Source organism: Sceloporus occidentalis, unplaced genomic scaffold (assembly GCF_023333645.1).
Source record: "Sceloporus occidentalis isolate IW3139 unplaced genomic scaffold, rSceOcc1.0.p SCAF_69, whole genome shotgun sequence".
Taxonomy (NCBI): Eukaryota; Metazoa; Chordata; class Lepidosauria; order Squamata; family Phrynosomatidae; genus Sceloporus; species Sceloporus occidentalis.
In genome coordinates, this window is record NW_028317049.1 from 1,547,891 (window position 1) to 1,566,583 (window position 18,693).

At 41.4% G+C, this 18,693-nt stretch overlaps 2 protein-coding genes across 2 annotated transcripts in view; one reads left to right on the forward strand and one right to left on the reverse strand.

Annotated features, from left to right (window-relative positions):
- Nucleotides 1–18,693, forward strand: part of LOC149286381 (uncharacterized) — a 276,304-nt gene that overhangs the window by 89,535 nt on the left and 168,076 nt on the right. The gene's annotated exons all lie outside the window — the stretch shown is intronic.
- LOC149286385 (uncharacterized) lies at nucleotides 7,767–8,894 on the reverse strand. The gene has a single exon (XM_089494173.1). The coding sequence runs from the start codon at nucleotides 8,892–8,894 to the stop codon at nucleotides 7,767–7,769; it is 1,128 nt and encodes a 375-aa protein (XP_089350299.1).

Here is an 18,693-nt window from a genome sequence, read left to right on the forward strand (position 1 = left end):
GAAAAGGTGCAATAATAATAATAATAATAATAACATCTGTTCATGGGGGTCCAAAGCCCTTTCAGCATGGTCCCAGAACTGGGGGGGGGGGGATCTTTATGGGGCTGTGGGTCTCTCTGTTGGTCCTCCTGTGCAGGGTTGTTGTGAAGGAAACGGTAAGTATTAGAGGGGGGTGCCCAATCCGGATCCTGTAGGTCTCAAAGCCTAGTTCCCAGGTTGCCAGGGGATTGCCAGAGCTTTAAGGTCCCTCTGTCTCCCTCCTCTTGGTTTTGGTCTTGATTTTGGCTCTTCTCTCCTCCCAGAGCCCCCTCCCCCCAGGACTCCAGAGAACCCGCCCCCCCCCCAAAAAAAAATGTTGTTTCCAATCCTATTAAACTCTATCCTGTGTGGTACTTTCTATTTGGCACAATACTCTTCCCCAAATGAGGCATCAGAAGGGAGGGTCTCTCCTCTGCCCAGGAGTGAAGGGGCTCCTCAAAGCCCTTTTTACCTTTGGATCCCCTTCCCCTCCATGGCCATGCTTCTCTCCAAGGGCCCCCCCCCTGCCCTCTCTTCTCATAATAACCCCCCAAGAACATGGGGCCCAAAGAATACCCGAGGAGGGAGCAGGGAAGGAAAGAGGGAGAGGAGGCCTTGCAGGACCCCTGCCTTTCTTTGGGGGAAGAAGAGGGGCTTCCTTTCTTCCTATAACCCCCCAAAGGACCCCCAGAAGACCCTCCAACCATTCCTCTGAATGAACGAGGGCACTCCTCACTTCCCTCCCTCCCTCAGAACAGACTGTGAGGGCAGCAGTGGCTTCGTGTGCATGCGCATAAGGCCCCAAAGGCCCCTCCTCAGCATGCACAGGAATTGCCATGGCCTAGCTGGTGCTGCTTATTCCGCTAGTGGCCTTTGCGGGAAAGGAAGGTATGTGCCAGGGGTTCAGCAGCCTCCATTCCCTCCTTTGAGGAGACCGCAATGGAGCCCAAGGTGCAGAGCTGGACTCAGGAGGGAAATGCAGGAAAGAAAGGCTCTAGTTTGGAAATATAGCTGTCCCTGTGTATCCTGTATGTTTGTGTGTGTGTGTGTGTGTGTGTGTGTGTCTGTGTGTTTCCCTCTGCTGTTCTTATGGCTGGGAATGGAGCTAAGGGCTGAGGAGAGAAGAAAGGGTCAGTTTTGGGCAAATTCAGAACTTCTGTGCATCAAAGAGTCCAGTGTGCTGAAATAGCAAAGAACTTTATTAAGAAAACGTAGAAGTTCAGTGTTTAAGCCTAGAACTGCCCACTCCAAGCCAAACAATACATTACAACCCAAAAACCTAAAACATCACCCTCTTCCAAATCTAGCCCCACCTCCAATTCCCACAGTCTATGCCCCACAGGTAACAAGACCCCTTTGTCATTCCCAAAAACTAGCCCTTTGTGTTAATACCTGCCCCCAACTTTCTTAAACCAACATCCCAAACATTGCAAAAGCTATCATTCCCATAACTATTCTAGACACCTGCAACAAATCCCAGCCCCCATCTACCTAACTTATACCATGACCCACAATCCCCAGCCAAATTTACAACCCAAAGCCATTATCTATATTATTAGAAATTAAAACCTAATCTTAACAAAATATAACTTGAAAAATTAAACAGACATATGGACAGACAAACAATACAAGCAAAACCATGACAGCCTTTTCTTAGCACTGCTGGACTGAAAATATATTTTTTCCATTCCTTACTGACAAAAAGAGTGTTAGTTCATATCTGGGATTTGTGTGGCTTTTCTCCTGTGCGGCCTCTCTGATGTTTCACTAGGTATGGCTTCCTAGAAAAACATTTCCCACAATGCTGGCATTTGTATGGCTTCTCTCCTGTGTGGACTCTCTGATGTCTCACAAGGTCTGACTTTGAAGAAAAACATTTCCCACAGTGCTGGCATTTATGTGGCCTCTCACATGTATGGACTCTCTCAAGACTGACATGTTCTTCTGTAGCAAACTGAGGGGTCGCCGAAACCCACAAGCCCTAAGGCTGGTGGCCCGCCGCTGGAAGAAGGAGTCAGGAAACCGAAAATCAAGAGAAACAAAACACCATTTATTACTGCAGGGCTGCAGCACACTCAGAGAGTGTTACCAAGACTGCAGCGCCCCCTATCGGGCTTATCTATCTTTTATACCTTCTCCCTACATCACCCCATGTAATGTAAACCAATCGCAGAAGCCAAAGAACATTATTACCTTATATGGTAACATCACCTCATGTAATGCAAGCCAATCACAGAAGCCAAAGAACCTTGTTACCTTATATGGTAACATCACCTCATGTAATGCAAGCCAATCGCAGAAGCCAAAGAACCTTATTACCTTATATGGTAACATCTTTCTAAATACCAACTCATCTGATTCTGCTAGCATCTTGACTGCCCCTATTCACCCAAACTAAACCAGAGCCAGCGCCATTTTTAGGGTGTGGTCCTCTCATTTCCCCCCTTTTTCTTGTTACTGCAAATATCTATTTTGCAGTGACATCATCATACTTCTCACAATCCTCTAAGGAAATTTTCTGATATGCTTGGAGCATCATAACTTTTTCACCCAACATTCCATCTATCATTTTATGCATCATTCTCCGCAAGCATTGCATTATACAAGGTAAACACATACATAGAACCAATCCTATTATCACAATTAAAAATATTGTATAAACTATGCCTCTCATCCATCCTAAATTTGGTAGCCAAGATGTCAGCCACGACCACCAATCTCCAGTTGGTTGATATGTTTTTTTTACATTCTCAGCTATTTTATGCAATTTCTCCACATTTGTTTCAATTATTCCACTTTCGTTAATATAATGACAGCAGGTAGTATTCAGCCACATACACAATCCTCCCTCTCGGCTTAACAGATAGTCCAATGCGATTTTATGTTGTACTAAAACCTCTGCCAAAGAGTTTACCTCTCTTTGTAGGGTCTCTAACCCCTCTGCCGATTGATTGGCTAAACTTTCCATTTGATATGATAAGATCCTAATCTGTTTTACATTCCATGCCACTCCTGTTCTGGGGCTAAGGATGGTCCAGAATCTCTCTCCTTTTGTCAAATATGTGTTATCAGGGTCATATCTGTATTTTTCATCGTACACTCGTTTCTTTAATCTGTGCCTATGCCAGCCAAATTGCCGATCCCAGGCCGCTGGGGGTTGATCCTGTGGGTGAAATCTTAATTCACCTGCCATAAGAGTCCCAACTGTACAGGTACCATTCCATGCATGAGGTAATATCTTTCCTGCCCATTGTCCACAGATCCAATACATCCCCGGGGGTAACCCTCCTATCCAATTGCCTGGGCCAGCCAATGGTCTTGTCTGTCTATTTAAGGCCCCTAAAAGTGTACGACTTCCTATTTGTCCAAATAAAGTTGGTCTACTTTGGTTATCACAGCCTAAGGGATAGAATAATTCTGAACACTTTTTACTATCGTTCAAATGTACAGTGAAATTGCAATTATTATAATCCCCTACATTCATACACTTTACCATCTCACTGTGACCATATCCCTGGCTTGCATTTCCCTTCCATGCTGTTTTCTTTATCAATTCCAATCTCTGAAAGTAATGAACACATAATACTGCCAGGGGCCTTTTGTTTTGTTCTAATAAAAATTGGGCCTTATCGGGGGTTGCAGGGTCTCCCACCCCGAAATATACCCTGGTCATATTCCATCCTGTCAAGCTCAAAGTTGCGGAAACTGTAATTGGCCAACCCTGGCCATGGTGTGAAGGGCCATGGGAGCATATCCAGCAACTGCTTTGATTAAATTCCTTGGAAATATTATTTACCATTTGGTGAAACCTATTTTGTCCCCATTCTCCATCACACCCCATGGGAAATATAAACATCATCACTATACATCCTAACAATAACATGTATCCCATAAGGTTCAATGTAACACCTCGCAAATGCGAGTTAAGAGGGCAAATTGAAGGGTCTAAGGAAAAGGGGTTGTCAGGGATCTCTATTTCCAAACAATCCCTTTCAAATGTCTCTGTGTTTTTATTAACCAAATGTCCCTTCTTTCTTTCAGAACTGCTCTCGGGTAGCAGTCCCTCCTGTTCTTCAGGGTGGAGCTTGGTCTCCTGACCCTGGAGAGGGGGCTCCTGTTGCGACGCTGCCCTCTCCTCCATCTGGAACCCTTTTCCTGGTAAGTTTTACCTTAAGCGGATTATCCTTGTTTGGTTGTGCTATCCACTTGTCAGGGGAGCTGGTGTGGTCTTTCTTTATGCGTGTGTAGTGGATCCAGGACTTCACACCTGCCAATTTCACTGCAGTTGGCGTTGTCAACAATACAATGTACGGTCCTTTCCACTTTGGTCCCAATGGTGTTATTTTCCAATCTTTTAGCCACACCGAATCCCCTGGAGAGAAAGAATGTAGAGCAGTAAAGGGGAACTGATACCTCACAATGCTCACATATTTGTGCAGTTTGTCCAATACTGAGCCAAGAGCTATAACTTCTTTGGCCAATCCTTTTGTTCCCAAAGCTCCTGAATTTTGGGAATTGTAGGTAGTGATTGGACTGACCATAGGTGGTCGTCCAAACACCAACTCGTATGGAGACAATTTTAAATGTTTGATGGGTGTACATCTTATCTTTAACAAAGCCATAGGTAACAATTGGACCCAATTAATTTCCGTTTCTTGATGCAATTTTCCCAAAATGTCTTTCAGAGTTCTATTCATCCTTTCAGTAACTCCTGATGATTGGGGGCGGTATGCACAGTGCAATTTCCATTTTATTCCCAAAAGGTCAGCCAGTGTTTGAATCACTTTGTGTACAAAGGCCGGCCCATTATCACTTCCAATTGTAAAGGGTATCCCTCCTCTAGGGATAACATCCCTCATTAGAATTTTAGATACTTGTTCAGCTTTTTCATTTGCTGTGGGCCATGCATCGACCCAACCAGAATAAGTGCATACAGACACCAGCATGTATTTAAACTTTCCCACCCTTGGCATTTCAGTGAAATCCACCACAATGTTTTCCCAAGGGCTCCTTCCCACATATTGTACTCCTGGGGGTAAGAGGGGTCCAGTACGGGGGTTGTTCATGGCACATACCTGACACTTCATAGTTACTCTCCTAACTATAGCTGTAACCCCATTTATGTAAAACTGTCTATTTAATAATTCTAACATAGCTATGGCACCACTGTGTGTCTGTTCGTGTACCCTCTGTATGAAAGCCTCAGCTAGGAAACTAGGTATAAAGACTCTATTTCCTGGAAATATGAAAAGCCCATTTAATCTTTTTGCGCCCTCTATTCTAGCCCATTGTTTTTCTTCTGGGGTGTAAATAATTTCTTTCGGTAATTCAGTGACTGTATTCAAAGTAAGAATCTGTGTATTTCCATTCCTGGCTGCCTCCTTTGCTGTTTGATCAGCTAAGCGGTTTCCTTTTTCAATTAGTCCATCTCCTGTTTGATGACCTCTGCAATGCATCACAGACACCGTCTTAGGCTTCCACACTGCTTCCAATAGCCTTAAAATTTCTTCCCGATTTCTAATCATTTGTCCTGCGGAATTTAAAAGTCCTCTTTCCTTGTACAATGCTCCATGGGCTTGTAAAGTGAGGAAGGCATATTTTGAATCTGTGTAAATGTTCACCTTCTTTCCCTTTGACAGTTCTAGGGCTCGATATAACGCAATCAATTCTGCCTTCTGGGCTGAAGTCCCTGCTGGTAGAGGTTCAGCTTCCCAAACTTCTCCTTCTTCAGTGACCACAGCGTAGCCTGCATATCGGATCCCATTTTCTACAAAGCTGCTTCCATCTGTGAAGAGGGTTGCGTCTACTTTGGACCTCGGTGTATCACGTAAGTCTGGTCTACTTGAGTAAACTTCTTCCATCACCTGTAAGCAATCATGTTCCTGTTCTTCCTTTGTCTCTATAGGTAGCAAGGTAGCAGGATTTAAAGTGTTGCATGTAGCCAAACTGATACTTGGGTTGTCTACCAAAATGCTTTTGTACTTTAGTAATTTTGCATTTGTCATCCAATGGTGTCCTCTATGTTCCATCAGAGTCACAACAGCATGGGGTGTTTTCAAGGTTGTTGGTTGTCCCAATGTCAATTTATTAGCCTCTTCGGCCATAGTGGCTGCGGCCGCTACTGCTCGCAGGCACGGAGGCCATCCTTTTACTACTGGTCCCATTTGTTTTGAAAAGTATGCCACTGGTCTAGGCCAATTGCCAATGACTTGTGTAAGGACTCCAACTGCAATACCTTCCCTTTCTCCTACATATAGAGTAAAGGGCTTAGTCAGATCGGGTAGTCCCAAGGCAGGGGCTTCCATAAGGGCCCTTTTTAATTTCACAAAGGCCTGTTCTCTTTCTTCTGTCCATTCGAAGGGGTCTTCTTTACCTCCTCTGGTGGCTTCATGTAATGGCCTTGACATGACGGCAAAATTAGGAATCCAGAGCCGGCAGAATCCAGCTGCTCCCAGAAACTCTCGCACCTGTTTCCGCGTCCTTGGACTTGGAATAGAACACACAGCCTCCTTCCGCTCGACTCCCAGCCTTCTCATACCATCCTTGAGAATGAAGCCCAAGTATCTGACTTCTTGTTGTATCAATTGTGCTTTCTTCTTAGAAACCTTATATCCTTTGTATTCTAGGTGTAACAAAACCTTTTCTGTGGCCTCTATACATGACTCTCGGGTTGTCGTTGCTATCAAGATGTCATCTACGTATTGGAGGATGCCATATGAGTTTCCTGCTTGGGTGAGTGGAACTAAATCCTGGGCGAGTGCCTGTCCAAAAATAGTCGGGGAATTGCAAAACCCTTGTGGCAAACGAGTCCAACTGACATGCAGTTTCTGGCCTGTATCCGGCTGTTCCCATTGAAATGCAAAAATGGGAATACTCTGGGGGTGTAATCGAATGCAGAAAAAGGCATCCTTTAAATCTAATACTGAAAACCACTTTGCCTCCGGAGATACCAAACTAAGTAGGGTGTAAGGGTTAGGTACCACAGGGTGCAGGGGTTCCACTCTTTTATTAACTGCTCTTAAGTCTTGCACAGGCCTGTAACTTCCATCCTCTTTTTCTACTGGCAATAAGGGGGTGTTCCAGGCCGACTGGCATGGCCTAATTATTCCATAATTTTCTAGTCTCTTAAGGTGAATGTGTATGCCGTTTACAGCCTGTCTAGACAAAGGGTACTGTGGTACTATAACAGGAGTTGTTGATGCCCGAAGTTGAATGATTACCGGTGGTACATCTTTGGCCATCCCCGGAGGATTGTCCTCTGCCCAAATACCAGGTATATTAAAGGACATCCAATCTACTCTCTCTGTCAAGGCAGCAAACAACCTCCACTCCTCTTCTTGGGGTAGAATCAACATCAATCTATTCTCAGATTTCTCCTTCGGGCCTCTAAAAGTTACTTCTAATTTTCCATCATCCTCAAACATTAATTGTGCTCTCATTTTGCAAAGTAGGTCTCTTCCCATCAAAGAAACTGGACATTCAGGGATATAAATGAATTTGTGTTTAACCTCATAGGTGGATAAATTACAACTTCTGTCGGTCAGAATAGGGCGTATTTGTCTTCTGCCCATGGCTCCTATTATGGCAGTTGATTCCTTACTAAGAGGGGCATATTGTTTATTTACTACAGATTTAGTTGCTCCCGAATCGATTAAAAATGTTGCTTCCTGGCCACCAATTTTCATCTTGACCAATGGCTCCTGGTGGCCATTTACAATCACCCTACATCCTTGTGGAGCCGGTCTGTCTCAGTCTTCATTTCCATCCATGGCAGCCATCCCATATAGGTCTTGTCCCAAGGCCTGTCCTACCGCCGCTCCCATCCATGGTTCTGCTCGCGGATTCAATCCTCCTTGTCCACGTCCTTGTCTTCTACTTCCTTCACCCTTCTGGTTGGTCCCTTTCTTAGGACACTCCCGCTTCCAATGACCTTCTTCTCTACAGATGGCGCACTGGTTACGTCCCAAGGAGGGACCTCCTCTACCTCGACCCCTTGATGCTCCGCGTCCTCGTCTGGCTGTGTTTCCCTGGAACACAGCTGCCACCAAATGGGTCCTCTTATTAAACTTTTCTTCCTCTTTCTTCTGCGCTTCACTTTCTCTTCCCACATATACTCGTGTCGCTATCTCCAAAATCCTTCCCATTGTCATTCCAGGTAACCCTGTATCCTTCTGTAGCCTTCGCCTAATGTCTGGAGCACATTGGGCAATGAAGTTATTTTTCAAAAGTGTTTGGCTCTGTCCGTCCTCTGCCTCATCGTCCATGTTATAAGGGGAATATTTCCTGTAACCTTCCCTCAGTCTTTCCAGAAACTTCGCCGGTGGCTCGTCTCTTTCTTGAACAATATCTGCAATCTTCTTCAGGTTTATTGCCTTAGGGGGCCCTTTCTTCAATCCCTTGATTATGTACTGATGATACTGTTGTAACTGAGTTCTACCTTCTGATGTCGTATAGTCCCAGTTAGGGGTTTGTGTGGGCACTTTTAACTCTGTTTCTGCCAATCTCTGTGCCTCCTGTCCTCCTGTGTCCATATAGTCTCTCCCTGCCTCCTCTCGTGCCTGATTGAGAACCATGTTTTTTTCTTCGGGAGACAGGAGTGTGTCCATGAGTTGTTGTACATCTTGCCAGGTAGGCAGATGGGTTCCGAAAACTCCCTCTATCAATAAGGTCATAGACCTAGGGTCCTCCGACCAGGCGGACTTGCTAGCCTTCCAATTCAGCAAATCGCTACTGGTGAAGGGAACATGTTGATACGCTGTAACTGTTGCATAAGCGGGTCGTCCTGTAGCGGGGTCTTCTGTTGGCACAATTTGGGGAACTTGCCGTAAAGGCAATGTCTTTACTGGACTGGTCACTGGCAATCCTATTGGATTCATAACTCCAGTTGTTTCATTGGTCCTTTGTTCTAATGGCTGAGGCACCAATTGGGGTTTTGGAACTTCAGGATATAATGGCACATATGGAGGTGGTTGCACCAGGCCATCTTCCCCTGAGTCGGGTAGAACTTTGAGTTCCTGTATCTTCCCTTCCTCTTTGGGTGCCTCTAACTTTCCTGCATTTTCCCTTTCCTCTTTTGCCTTTAACGTATTTGATTTCATCATGCATAATTTGGAACACTCACATTTTTTGAGCCATTCTGGTTGATCCAAAACTATATCATACCATGCCGAAATGTAATACCATTCATTCGGTTTGTGTCTAGCCACAAATTCTCCTATTCCGGCAACCACATGTAGATCTAAAGACCCTATTGCTGGCCATGGGTTTGGTACTGGGTATGTAGGCCAAGCTGTTTGACACAAGGTCCTAAGGGTACTTGATTTCTTAGTCCCTCCTTTTATGTATTTTTTGAATTCCTTCCAGTTTCCTAACATGCAATCTAAGGGCGTTGCCTGACTTGACTGGCCCTGTCCCATTGCGGATCTAGGTCTTGGGGCACCCTCACTAGTCCGACTTCCTGACAATTGTCTACCTCTTTTATATTCCCTTTAGGTACCTTCTATGCTTCTTATTCTTTGTCTAGACTGTATTCCAACCCACACAACATCACAACATTCATTCAGGGATAACAGGGAAACAATCACTTGTAGAGGATGGGGGAAGTGATTGTTGGGTTTTGAGGCGGCAAAACCTCTGGAACCGATTCACACAATACACACAAAAGCCACCCACAGTTTTCTCCCAAGAATCCCAATCAATACTTGCCTCCTCCTCCTCCGGTGCACCGGTCCCCCCGAGGTGGTTGTTTCTCTCGTCCCCGTAGGGTTTCGGCACTTGCGTCGCAATGTCCTGTCCGAACGACAGAAGCCACGCCAACGGTCTTTAGTAGGGGCCCCTCTCGTCGCACGTTGGTTGCGCCGTCCGGCCAGGAAATGTCAACGAAGTGGGGACAATGGCCCTATCCCGATCCGTCCTCCAAAACGGCAGCGGCGATCCCGGACGAGCCCCCAGAAATATGTAGCAAACTGAGGGGTCGCCGAAACCCACAAGCCCTAAGGCTGGTGGCCCGCCGCTGGAAGAAGGAGTCAGGAAACCGAAAATCAAGAGAAACAAAACACCATTTATTACTGCAGGGCTGCAGCACACTCAGAGAGTGTTACCAAGACTGCAGCGCCCCCTATCGGGCTTATCTATCTTTTATACCTTCTCCCTACATCACCCCATGTAATGTAAACCAATCGCAGAAGCCAAAGAACATTATTACCTTATATGGTAACATCACCTCATGTAATGCAAGCCAATCACAGAAGCCAAAGAACCTTGTTACCTTATATGGTAACATCACCTCATGTAATGCAAGCCAATCGCAGAAGCCAAAGAACCTTATTACCTTATATGGTAACATCTTTCTAAATACCAACTCATCTGATTCTGCTAGCATCTTGACTGCCCCTATTCACCCAAACTAAACCAGAGCCAGCGCCATTTTTAGGGTGTGGTCCTCTCATTTCTGGGGAAAAAAAGAAGAATGACAGACAAGACTGACTCTCTGAATCAAGAGAGGAATGTGTTACCCCAAGATTTAGCCACCTGTTAACCCTTCCCTATTTGATATAAAATTAATAAAGTTGGAGTGGGTGCCCTGAATTTAGCATTTTTGCAGGTATGGATCCCTACTCATAGGAGGTAGCAAAGAAGAGATTGTAGGAGAACCTGCCTTGAGAAAATGAATGGATTTAGCTGCATGATCCATTTATGTCTGTAGAGGGTGAAGGGATTATGGCTAAGGAATGGGACTGGAAGGAAATAGTCAGAAAAAGGCTCTGAGAATCAGTGTGCTAATCCCTTTTGTCTGAGGTACTTGCACCAATAATAATAATGATGCTGATGATTTATTTATAGCCTGCCCAATCACAAGGAATCCAGGTGGGTTACAACAATAAAAATAAAGAGAATAAAATAAAATACAAAAATAAATACAATACAGTAAAATAAAACAGAGCGACGTGAGTTACAGTAAAATTCACAGTTAGGCCTGATGGAAATTGGGCCTGTCTTTTTCACTCCCTCCTAGGTCTGATGATGACAGTTGGGGCGGAGGGAGGGCTCTTCTTTCCCACAATGCTGGCATTTATGTGACTTCTTTCTTATGTGGACTCTCTCATGACTGACAAGTTCTTCTGTAAAGGGGGGCAATGACAGACAAGATTGAATCTCAGTGTTAAGAGAGGAAAGTGTTACCCCAACATTTAGCCCCACATTCACCCCTTCCTATTTGAGATTAAATTAATAACATTGGTGTGAGAGACCTGAGCATGACCCTCTTCTGGATGCCCCCAAATCCATATAATCATTGTATCATTACTCGTAGGAACTACCAAAGAAGAGATTGAAAGGGAACTGCCATGAGGAAATCAGTAGAAGCAGATAGTCAGGCCGTTGAAAAATATTCCATTAAATATATGTAAAACTATTTTAATTGAAAAGTGGCATCATTTCCTGTGAGACTGCCATAGAGTCTTGAGTCAGAGCACATGGCATGATGCAAGCTAACTGCAGAGGATGCTTCATGCGGTGTTTGGCACCAGAGGATAACTCACAACCAATACAGTATGCAACTCACATGTGGATTGATGTGGGTTGGTGTTGTGTTTAGAAGAGGTTGTGAAGTTAATGGAAGTCAGAGAGGAGAGCTGGTAAACATTTGTTTTATATTGTAACTCAAGATAAAGAACCTCCAAGGACTTGGAGGAAATCAACTGTGTGTGAGTTACTTCTAAGTGCTGAAAGTGGTTAATACATATCTGGAGATTTGCTTCTGTACTCTGCTATGTTATTGTTGAGCTCTGGGAGTGTTGCCTTCAGACTGTGCTATACTTTGGCTTGTGAATGGGACCAGAATTCAGAGCCAAGAAGGACCTAAGAGCCAGTGGGACAATCCCTTTTGGGTGAAGTATTTCCACCAAGCACGCATTGCATTTATTTCAGTTTCAGACAATTCTTTCCCCACCCAGGAAACATCCTAAAGCAATTTAAACCTTTTCGGAGACTTCCGGTTGAGACGTCAAAGCAAATGGAGGCAAGTAGCTTTGCTCTGTCTCCGAAGGTCCACCGCGGACTTGTTTAAGGCTCCAATCTATATCTACATCTATTGGAGCCAGAAAAGTCCCCGAATTGAGGGAGATTTGGGGCGAGGGCCTGTCGGGGTCCTCAGAGTCCTCTTTGCCCCCCTGTGTCGGGAAGCCGTCGCGGGAGAGGAAGAGGTCTCGACGAGAGTCGCAAGGCAGCCGACGCGGTGTGAGCCTAACCTTCAGGTACCAGCCTTGGCTACAACTTTTAATCATCAGAAGAAACCTTGTTTCGACCCACACAGGGTTTCATCAGTCTTGGACGGAGGTGGATTCGGATTGGAAATAACAAAAAAAGGACTTTGGAAACTTGTCTATCTCTGGCTAATAGAAAAAGAAAGAGAAGAAGAGAATGAAGAGACAGCTGCATTTTGTCTCTTTCTCACTTTGAATTTGACTTGGTTGGATCTTTCTCTTTTGGCGCTCTTGGCAGAGCCTTAAAAATAATGTTTAAAACGAAATAGCTTGGAGTGAGAAGTTTGAGTCTCCATGTATCAGCTAAAAAGAAAAATTGGATTTAATAGATATACATTAATTGCGAGCTGTATATGTGTATTTCTTTAAGCGAAGGAAACTCGCTGGGAGCAGCTGTTGGAAAATAGCTAGCATTTATCTCAGCTGATAACGATCTGTTGAAAGACCTAAAGAGACTTTCTATTTCGCTGTGGGTATTTGGCTAATTACAGGCAGGTGTCGTTTTTTCTTTTGTTATTACAATTGATCACTGCCCTGAAATAACATCCCGAGGGAAGTCGCGGTTGGATCTGCTATTGATAGAATATAAATACAGACAAGTAGTTAAGAAAGAAAGCAGGGCGCCCTTGAATTTGACTTGATCTTGGACTATATTTCTGGCTCTGGCTTAAAAGTCTTTGTTATATCGAAAGTAAGATATAAATAACAACAAATGGAGACAAGGCAAACAAAAATCAGAAAGGATAATATGAGTTGGACACATTCAGGAAATAGAAGAGATTCTACGGACCTGCCCAATAAACAACAGGATTTAAATGTAATAATACTAGAGGAACTACGGGAGTTCAAAAAATCTTTTAAGGCGGAAATAAGGGATGAACAGAAAAGCTTAAGGGAAGAAATAAGATTGGACTTACAGACAGAAATACATGGCATAGGGAAGAAAATTGACAGCCTGAACAAGGAATTTAAGGAAATCAAGGAGGAAGTTTACTTGAATATAAGAAAGACGGAGGAATTGGAAAACAAGATCGAAGAGATAGTGAAAATACAAAATAAAGAAGAAAGAGCTCTATGGGCGCAGGAAAAGAAACAACGGGATAGAGCAATAAAAATAAGAGGCCTCCCTGAAACGGAAGGAGAAAATTTGGAGGAAAAAATAATTCCAGCCCTAGCCAATTTCCTGGACTCCCCGGAAGATCTGATCAATGTTCAAATTGATAAATTGTTTAGAATATTTTCCAAAGTAGCCCAAGAAAAAGGACTGCCGCGTGACATAGCGGTAAGTTTTAATAACTCGAGGATCAGAGAGAGAATTATTCAAAAAAACTTTAAGGAAGGCCTGACTATTGACAATGTGGAGGTGGAAATTTACAGAGACTTGCCCTTATCTATACTGAAACAAAGACAACAATATAGGTTCCTTACCGCGCTACTACAAAGAAAGAATATTAGTTATAGATGGGGAAATATAGAAGGCCTGGTCTTTATGTTTAAAGAAAGAAGATTCAAAATCAACTCACTGGAGAAAGCAAAGGAATTTTATAAGAGATTGCTGCAGAGTGAAGAAAAGGAAAAAGGGGAAACTCGAAACTCACCTTCGAGCGAGACAAGAGAAACTTCTACATTTGGAAAAGGGAGAGTTTCATTAGAAGGAAGAAGCGAAGTGGTTACAGAGACTCGGAGCGAAGATAATTTGCCAACGGATAAAGATCTATTGTTGGGGACGTTGGAAATTGAATAAGAAGATTTGGTCAAAGCTGAATCAACCTGTTATAGGTTTGATTTCCCTTTTCTCCTCTCTTATTTACTATAACAATAATAATGTTAACTGTAGCGTCTTGGAATGTGGGGGGGATAAATAAGGATAGGAAGAGGAAGCAGATCTTTCATCTTCTGGAAAAAAGGAAGTATGATGTGATATGCATACAGGAAACTAAGATTAGGAAGGGTGATATAAAGTACCTTAGGAACCCGAAGTTGGGAAAGTGTTTTGTAACTGCATCAGAAAAGAGAAAAAGGGGATGTGTAACGTTTGTTAACAAAAAATGGGGGGCGAAAGAGGTGAAGTCAGACTCTGAAGGTAGATTTGTGATAGTGGAAATTAACACAGGAAATGAGTTATTTGTAATAGTCAATGTGTACGGTCCTTTGGAACGGAAAGAAAGTTTCTTTATGCAACTCAATGAGGACTTAATGGAATATGATAAAGGGAAATTAATAATTGTGAGTGACTTTAACGGAGTACTGAAAGTGAAAAGGGATAGGAAATCCGAAAAAAAGCTAAAAGACTCCCAGGGGAAACTACCCAAAAGTTGTTTTGATTTAATGAGAGAACATGACCTAGATGATGTTTGGACATATAAATATGATAACAAACCGGGCTTTACTTTCTATTCTGAGGTTCACAAATCTTGGTCTAGAATAGACCTTTGCTTAGCCTCCAAACCACTATTAGTTAATATAAGAAACATGGAGATTGATGCGAAAGCTCTCTCAGATCACTGTTTGATTGAAGTAAAGATAAATCTAGACAGTAAAAAGGGAAATAGTTGGAGACTACAGGAAGAGATGTTGGAAGATGAGAACTTAGTTAAATTTATGAAAAAAGAAATTATGGCCTACTTTAAAATAAATGAGGGCAAGGAAATTAAGACTAGTATTGTGTGGGATGCTAGCAAGGTGGTCATTAGAGGCTTATTGATTAAAAAACAGTGGGAAATGAAAAAAGCTCAAAAAGATAAGGAAGGAAAACTTGTTGAAGAATTGACTAAAAAGGAAAAATTGTTGAAACAATACCCAACAAATGAGAAACTGTTACATGAAGTTAAAATATTACAAAGACAATTTCAAAGCAGGATTAATGAAGAATTAGAAAAAGACCTTAAAAGGAATAGACTAAATTTTTTTGAAAATAGTAATAAGGTGGGGAGATGGCTAGCTAGGAGAATTGAAGGGTTTCAAGAAAAGAAAAGAATAGTGAAAATAGTAGCACATGGAAAAACTGTCACCACCCAATCTGAAATTTTGAAAAAATTCCGAAATTACTTTGAATCAGTATATAATCAGGGAGAAGTAGTGGCTAATTTAGAAGAGAGGATCAATAAATATTTGGATTGTGGAGCACTAAATAAAATAACGCAAGAACATAGATCAATTTTGGAATCTAAAATTTCCAAACAAGAGATTCTTAATGCCATCAAACGATTAAAGGAAGGAAAAACCCCGGGAAGTGACGGCTTTTCAACAAGATACTATAAGATTTTTAAAGGAGAATTGATAGATCCTCTATTTAAACTATTTAATTCGATTGAAAATGAGGGCATTCCTCAAACGTGGGAACAAGCCATGATTACACTTATCCTAAAAACGGATAGGGACAGCACCTGTATGTCTAATTATAGACCTATTAATCTCCTGAATGTAGATTACAAAATCTTTACTTTGATTTGGGCCTCAAGACTAAAAGATATTTTGAATGAAATAATTGGAAAGGAACAGAATGGGTTTCTACCCGGGAGACAAATAAGGAATAATATTAGAATGATTTTAAACAGCTTAGAGTACTATCATGTGAATAATGACAAACAATGTGCTTTGATTGGACTGGATATGGAAAAAGCGTTCGATAATTTAAGTTGGGAATTTTTATTTCAAGTATTAAAGAAAAGGGATATGGGAAATAAATTTATCAAATCAATGAGTCAAATTTATAAAAAACAAAAAGCTGCTGTAATAGTAAATAATGAAAAATCACAGGAGTTTGAGGTTAAAAAAGGAGTGAGACAAGGATGCCCGATTTCACCTTTACTTTTCATATTGGCAATTGATGTATTATTGGGAAAGATTAATGAAAATAGGAAGGTGAATGGTATTAGGATTAAAGACCAAGTAATTAAAGCAAAAGCGTTTGCAGATGATGTGGCGATAATCCTTGAAAACCCATTGCAGAGCTTAGAGCCACTAATAGGAGAATTGAAGCTGTTTGGGCAATTAGCAGGACTAAAGATAAATAAAGATAAAACAGTCATGATTACGAAAAATCTCTCTCCAGAAGAGGAAGAAAAGCTTGGCCAGAAATCAGGATTTAAGATAGTGAAACAAATGAAATATCTGGGCATTACTATTACTAAAGACAGTCTAAGACTGTTCGAAAATAACTCCGGTGTAAAGTGGAAAGAGATTAAAGAAAACATAGTTAGATGGAATAACTTAAACCTTTCACTGCTAGGCAGAATTGCAGTAATTAAGATGGTTATTTTACCGAAATTAATGTTTTAATTTTTAAATCTCCCGATATCTATAAAACAAAGCCAATTTAAAGAGTGGGACAAAGAATTGAGCAAATTTATTTGGAAAGGAGCTAAACCCAGGATTAAAAGCTCTACTCTGAAAGATGCCAAAGAGAATGGGGGATACGCACTCCCTGATTTACAGACATACTATTGGGCGTGCAGCCTGATGTGGATCCAAAGCTGGGTGAAATTGGAGGAGAAAGAGATTTTAAACCTAGAGAATATCCAGCTAAGGTATGGTTGGCATGCGTTCTTATGCTACGAGCAATTGGGGAAGAATAAGGATTTTAACAACCACCCGATTAGGAAGTCACTATTATTGACCTGGGGTAAAATAAAAAAGATGTTTTATTTTAGAATTCCGTTATGGACATCCACACAGGAAGCCTTTTTTGGAAGGTGGTTTTGGATAGATAAGGACAACTGGGTAACATATAGAGATTGTATAGGAAAAAATCCACAAGGAAATTGGGCTGTTAAAACAAGAGAGGAGCTAAAAGATGGAGGGAAAAATTTGAGTTGGTTTAATTATTATCAGATTCAAAATAAGTTCAAAGAAGATATTAAAATGGGAGGAATTGAAGATAAGATGAACGAATTGGATGTATTATTTTGGCAATCAGATAAAGGGAAAGTATCAAAGTTTTATAAACTGCTACGAAGTCGTATTCCAGAACAAGAAACGGTTAAGGAATATATGCCGAAATGGGCCCAAGATCTGGATAATACGATTAATATGAATGAATGGCAAAATGCATGGCAGAAGACGAATAGCTTTACTATAGCACAGGAACCTAAGGAGAACCTATTAAAAATTATGAATAGGTGGTACTATACACCATGGAGGATAAAAAAAATGTTTAATTTAAAATATGGGAATTGCTGGAGGTGTAATAGCGAAGTGGGCAATCTGGTTCATATTTGGTGGAAATGTAAAGCTATTCAAGGTTTCTGGAGAGAAATCCACCAATTGATTCAGGAAATACTAAAAATAAAATTTCCATTTGACCCAAAAATCTTTCTTTTAAATATGACATCAGTACTAGAATCTGAGGATGAAAGAGCTTGTTGGAGGATAGTACTTTATATGGTCACTGCAGCAAGGGTTGAAATTGCCAAGCTATGGAAATCAAATAAAATTCCAACCGAAGAGGCTTGGCTGATAAAGGTTAATGATTATAGAATTTTAGACATGCTCTCCTGCAATGTAAAGAATTTCAGTAGGAAAAGATCAAAAGAAGACTGGAAGAATGTAACAACTTTCTTGAAGAAAAAGTGGAACTTGGGGAAATGTAAAGGATAGAATAAAAGGCAGATAAATAATGTGCTGCATAATAACATGAATGTGATATAAGCTTAAAAGCTGTTATAATGATTTTTTTATTTGTTCCTTCAATTAAAATTTCCTTCTTTATATACCCACCTTGATATAGCTAACCATATCTCCAGGAAGAAACAAGCTTTGAAATGATGCAAAGTGAGAAGAATACAAGGCTAAAGGGAAAAACGAGAAAGCTAAGAGTAGCAACCAGAGGGACTAATTTGTATTATAAAGGGTTGTATACAATTTTGAGTTTGTACGATTTTAAAGTTAAAGTTGTTCCAGGAATATATGAATTTTTTTTTATTCTTAAAAGCTGTTAAGATTATTATAAGGTATGAGACGGGAACAAACGTACAAAAGATGAGCGACTAGGACTATTGTGTTATATACCAAACGATTTGACAAAGTGGAAGCGGGATTGTTTTCTCTTTTAATATAGTTATTTTCCAATACCTGAAATAGAAGGAAGTAGATATCCAAAGAAGGGTCGCATGAAGATTTGAAGATACAGAAGAAATACAAGAAGAATTGGCTATTTTAATTTGTTATTTGTAATAGAGACTTTGTGACTGTGATTTGAATTTATGGCTATTTTAATTGAAAATTAATAAAGATTAAAATTAAATGGAAATAAATCTTTTCTTATTATATTATGCTGGCATCCAAGTCGGCTCATATCTCGTGTGTGTGTTTGCCTTTGCTGTTCTTATGGCTGGGAATGGAGCTGAGGACTGAGGACAGAAGAAAGTGTCAGTTTTGTGCAAATTCACAACTTCTGTGCATCAAAGAGTCC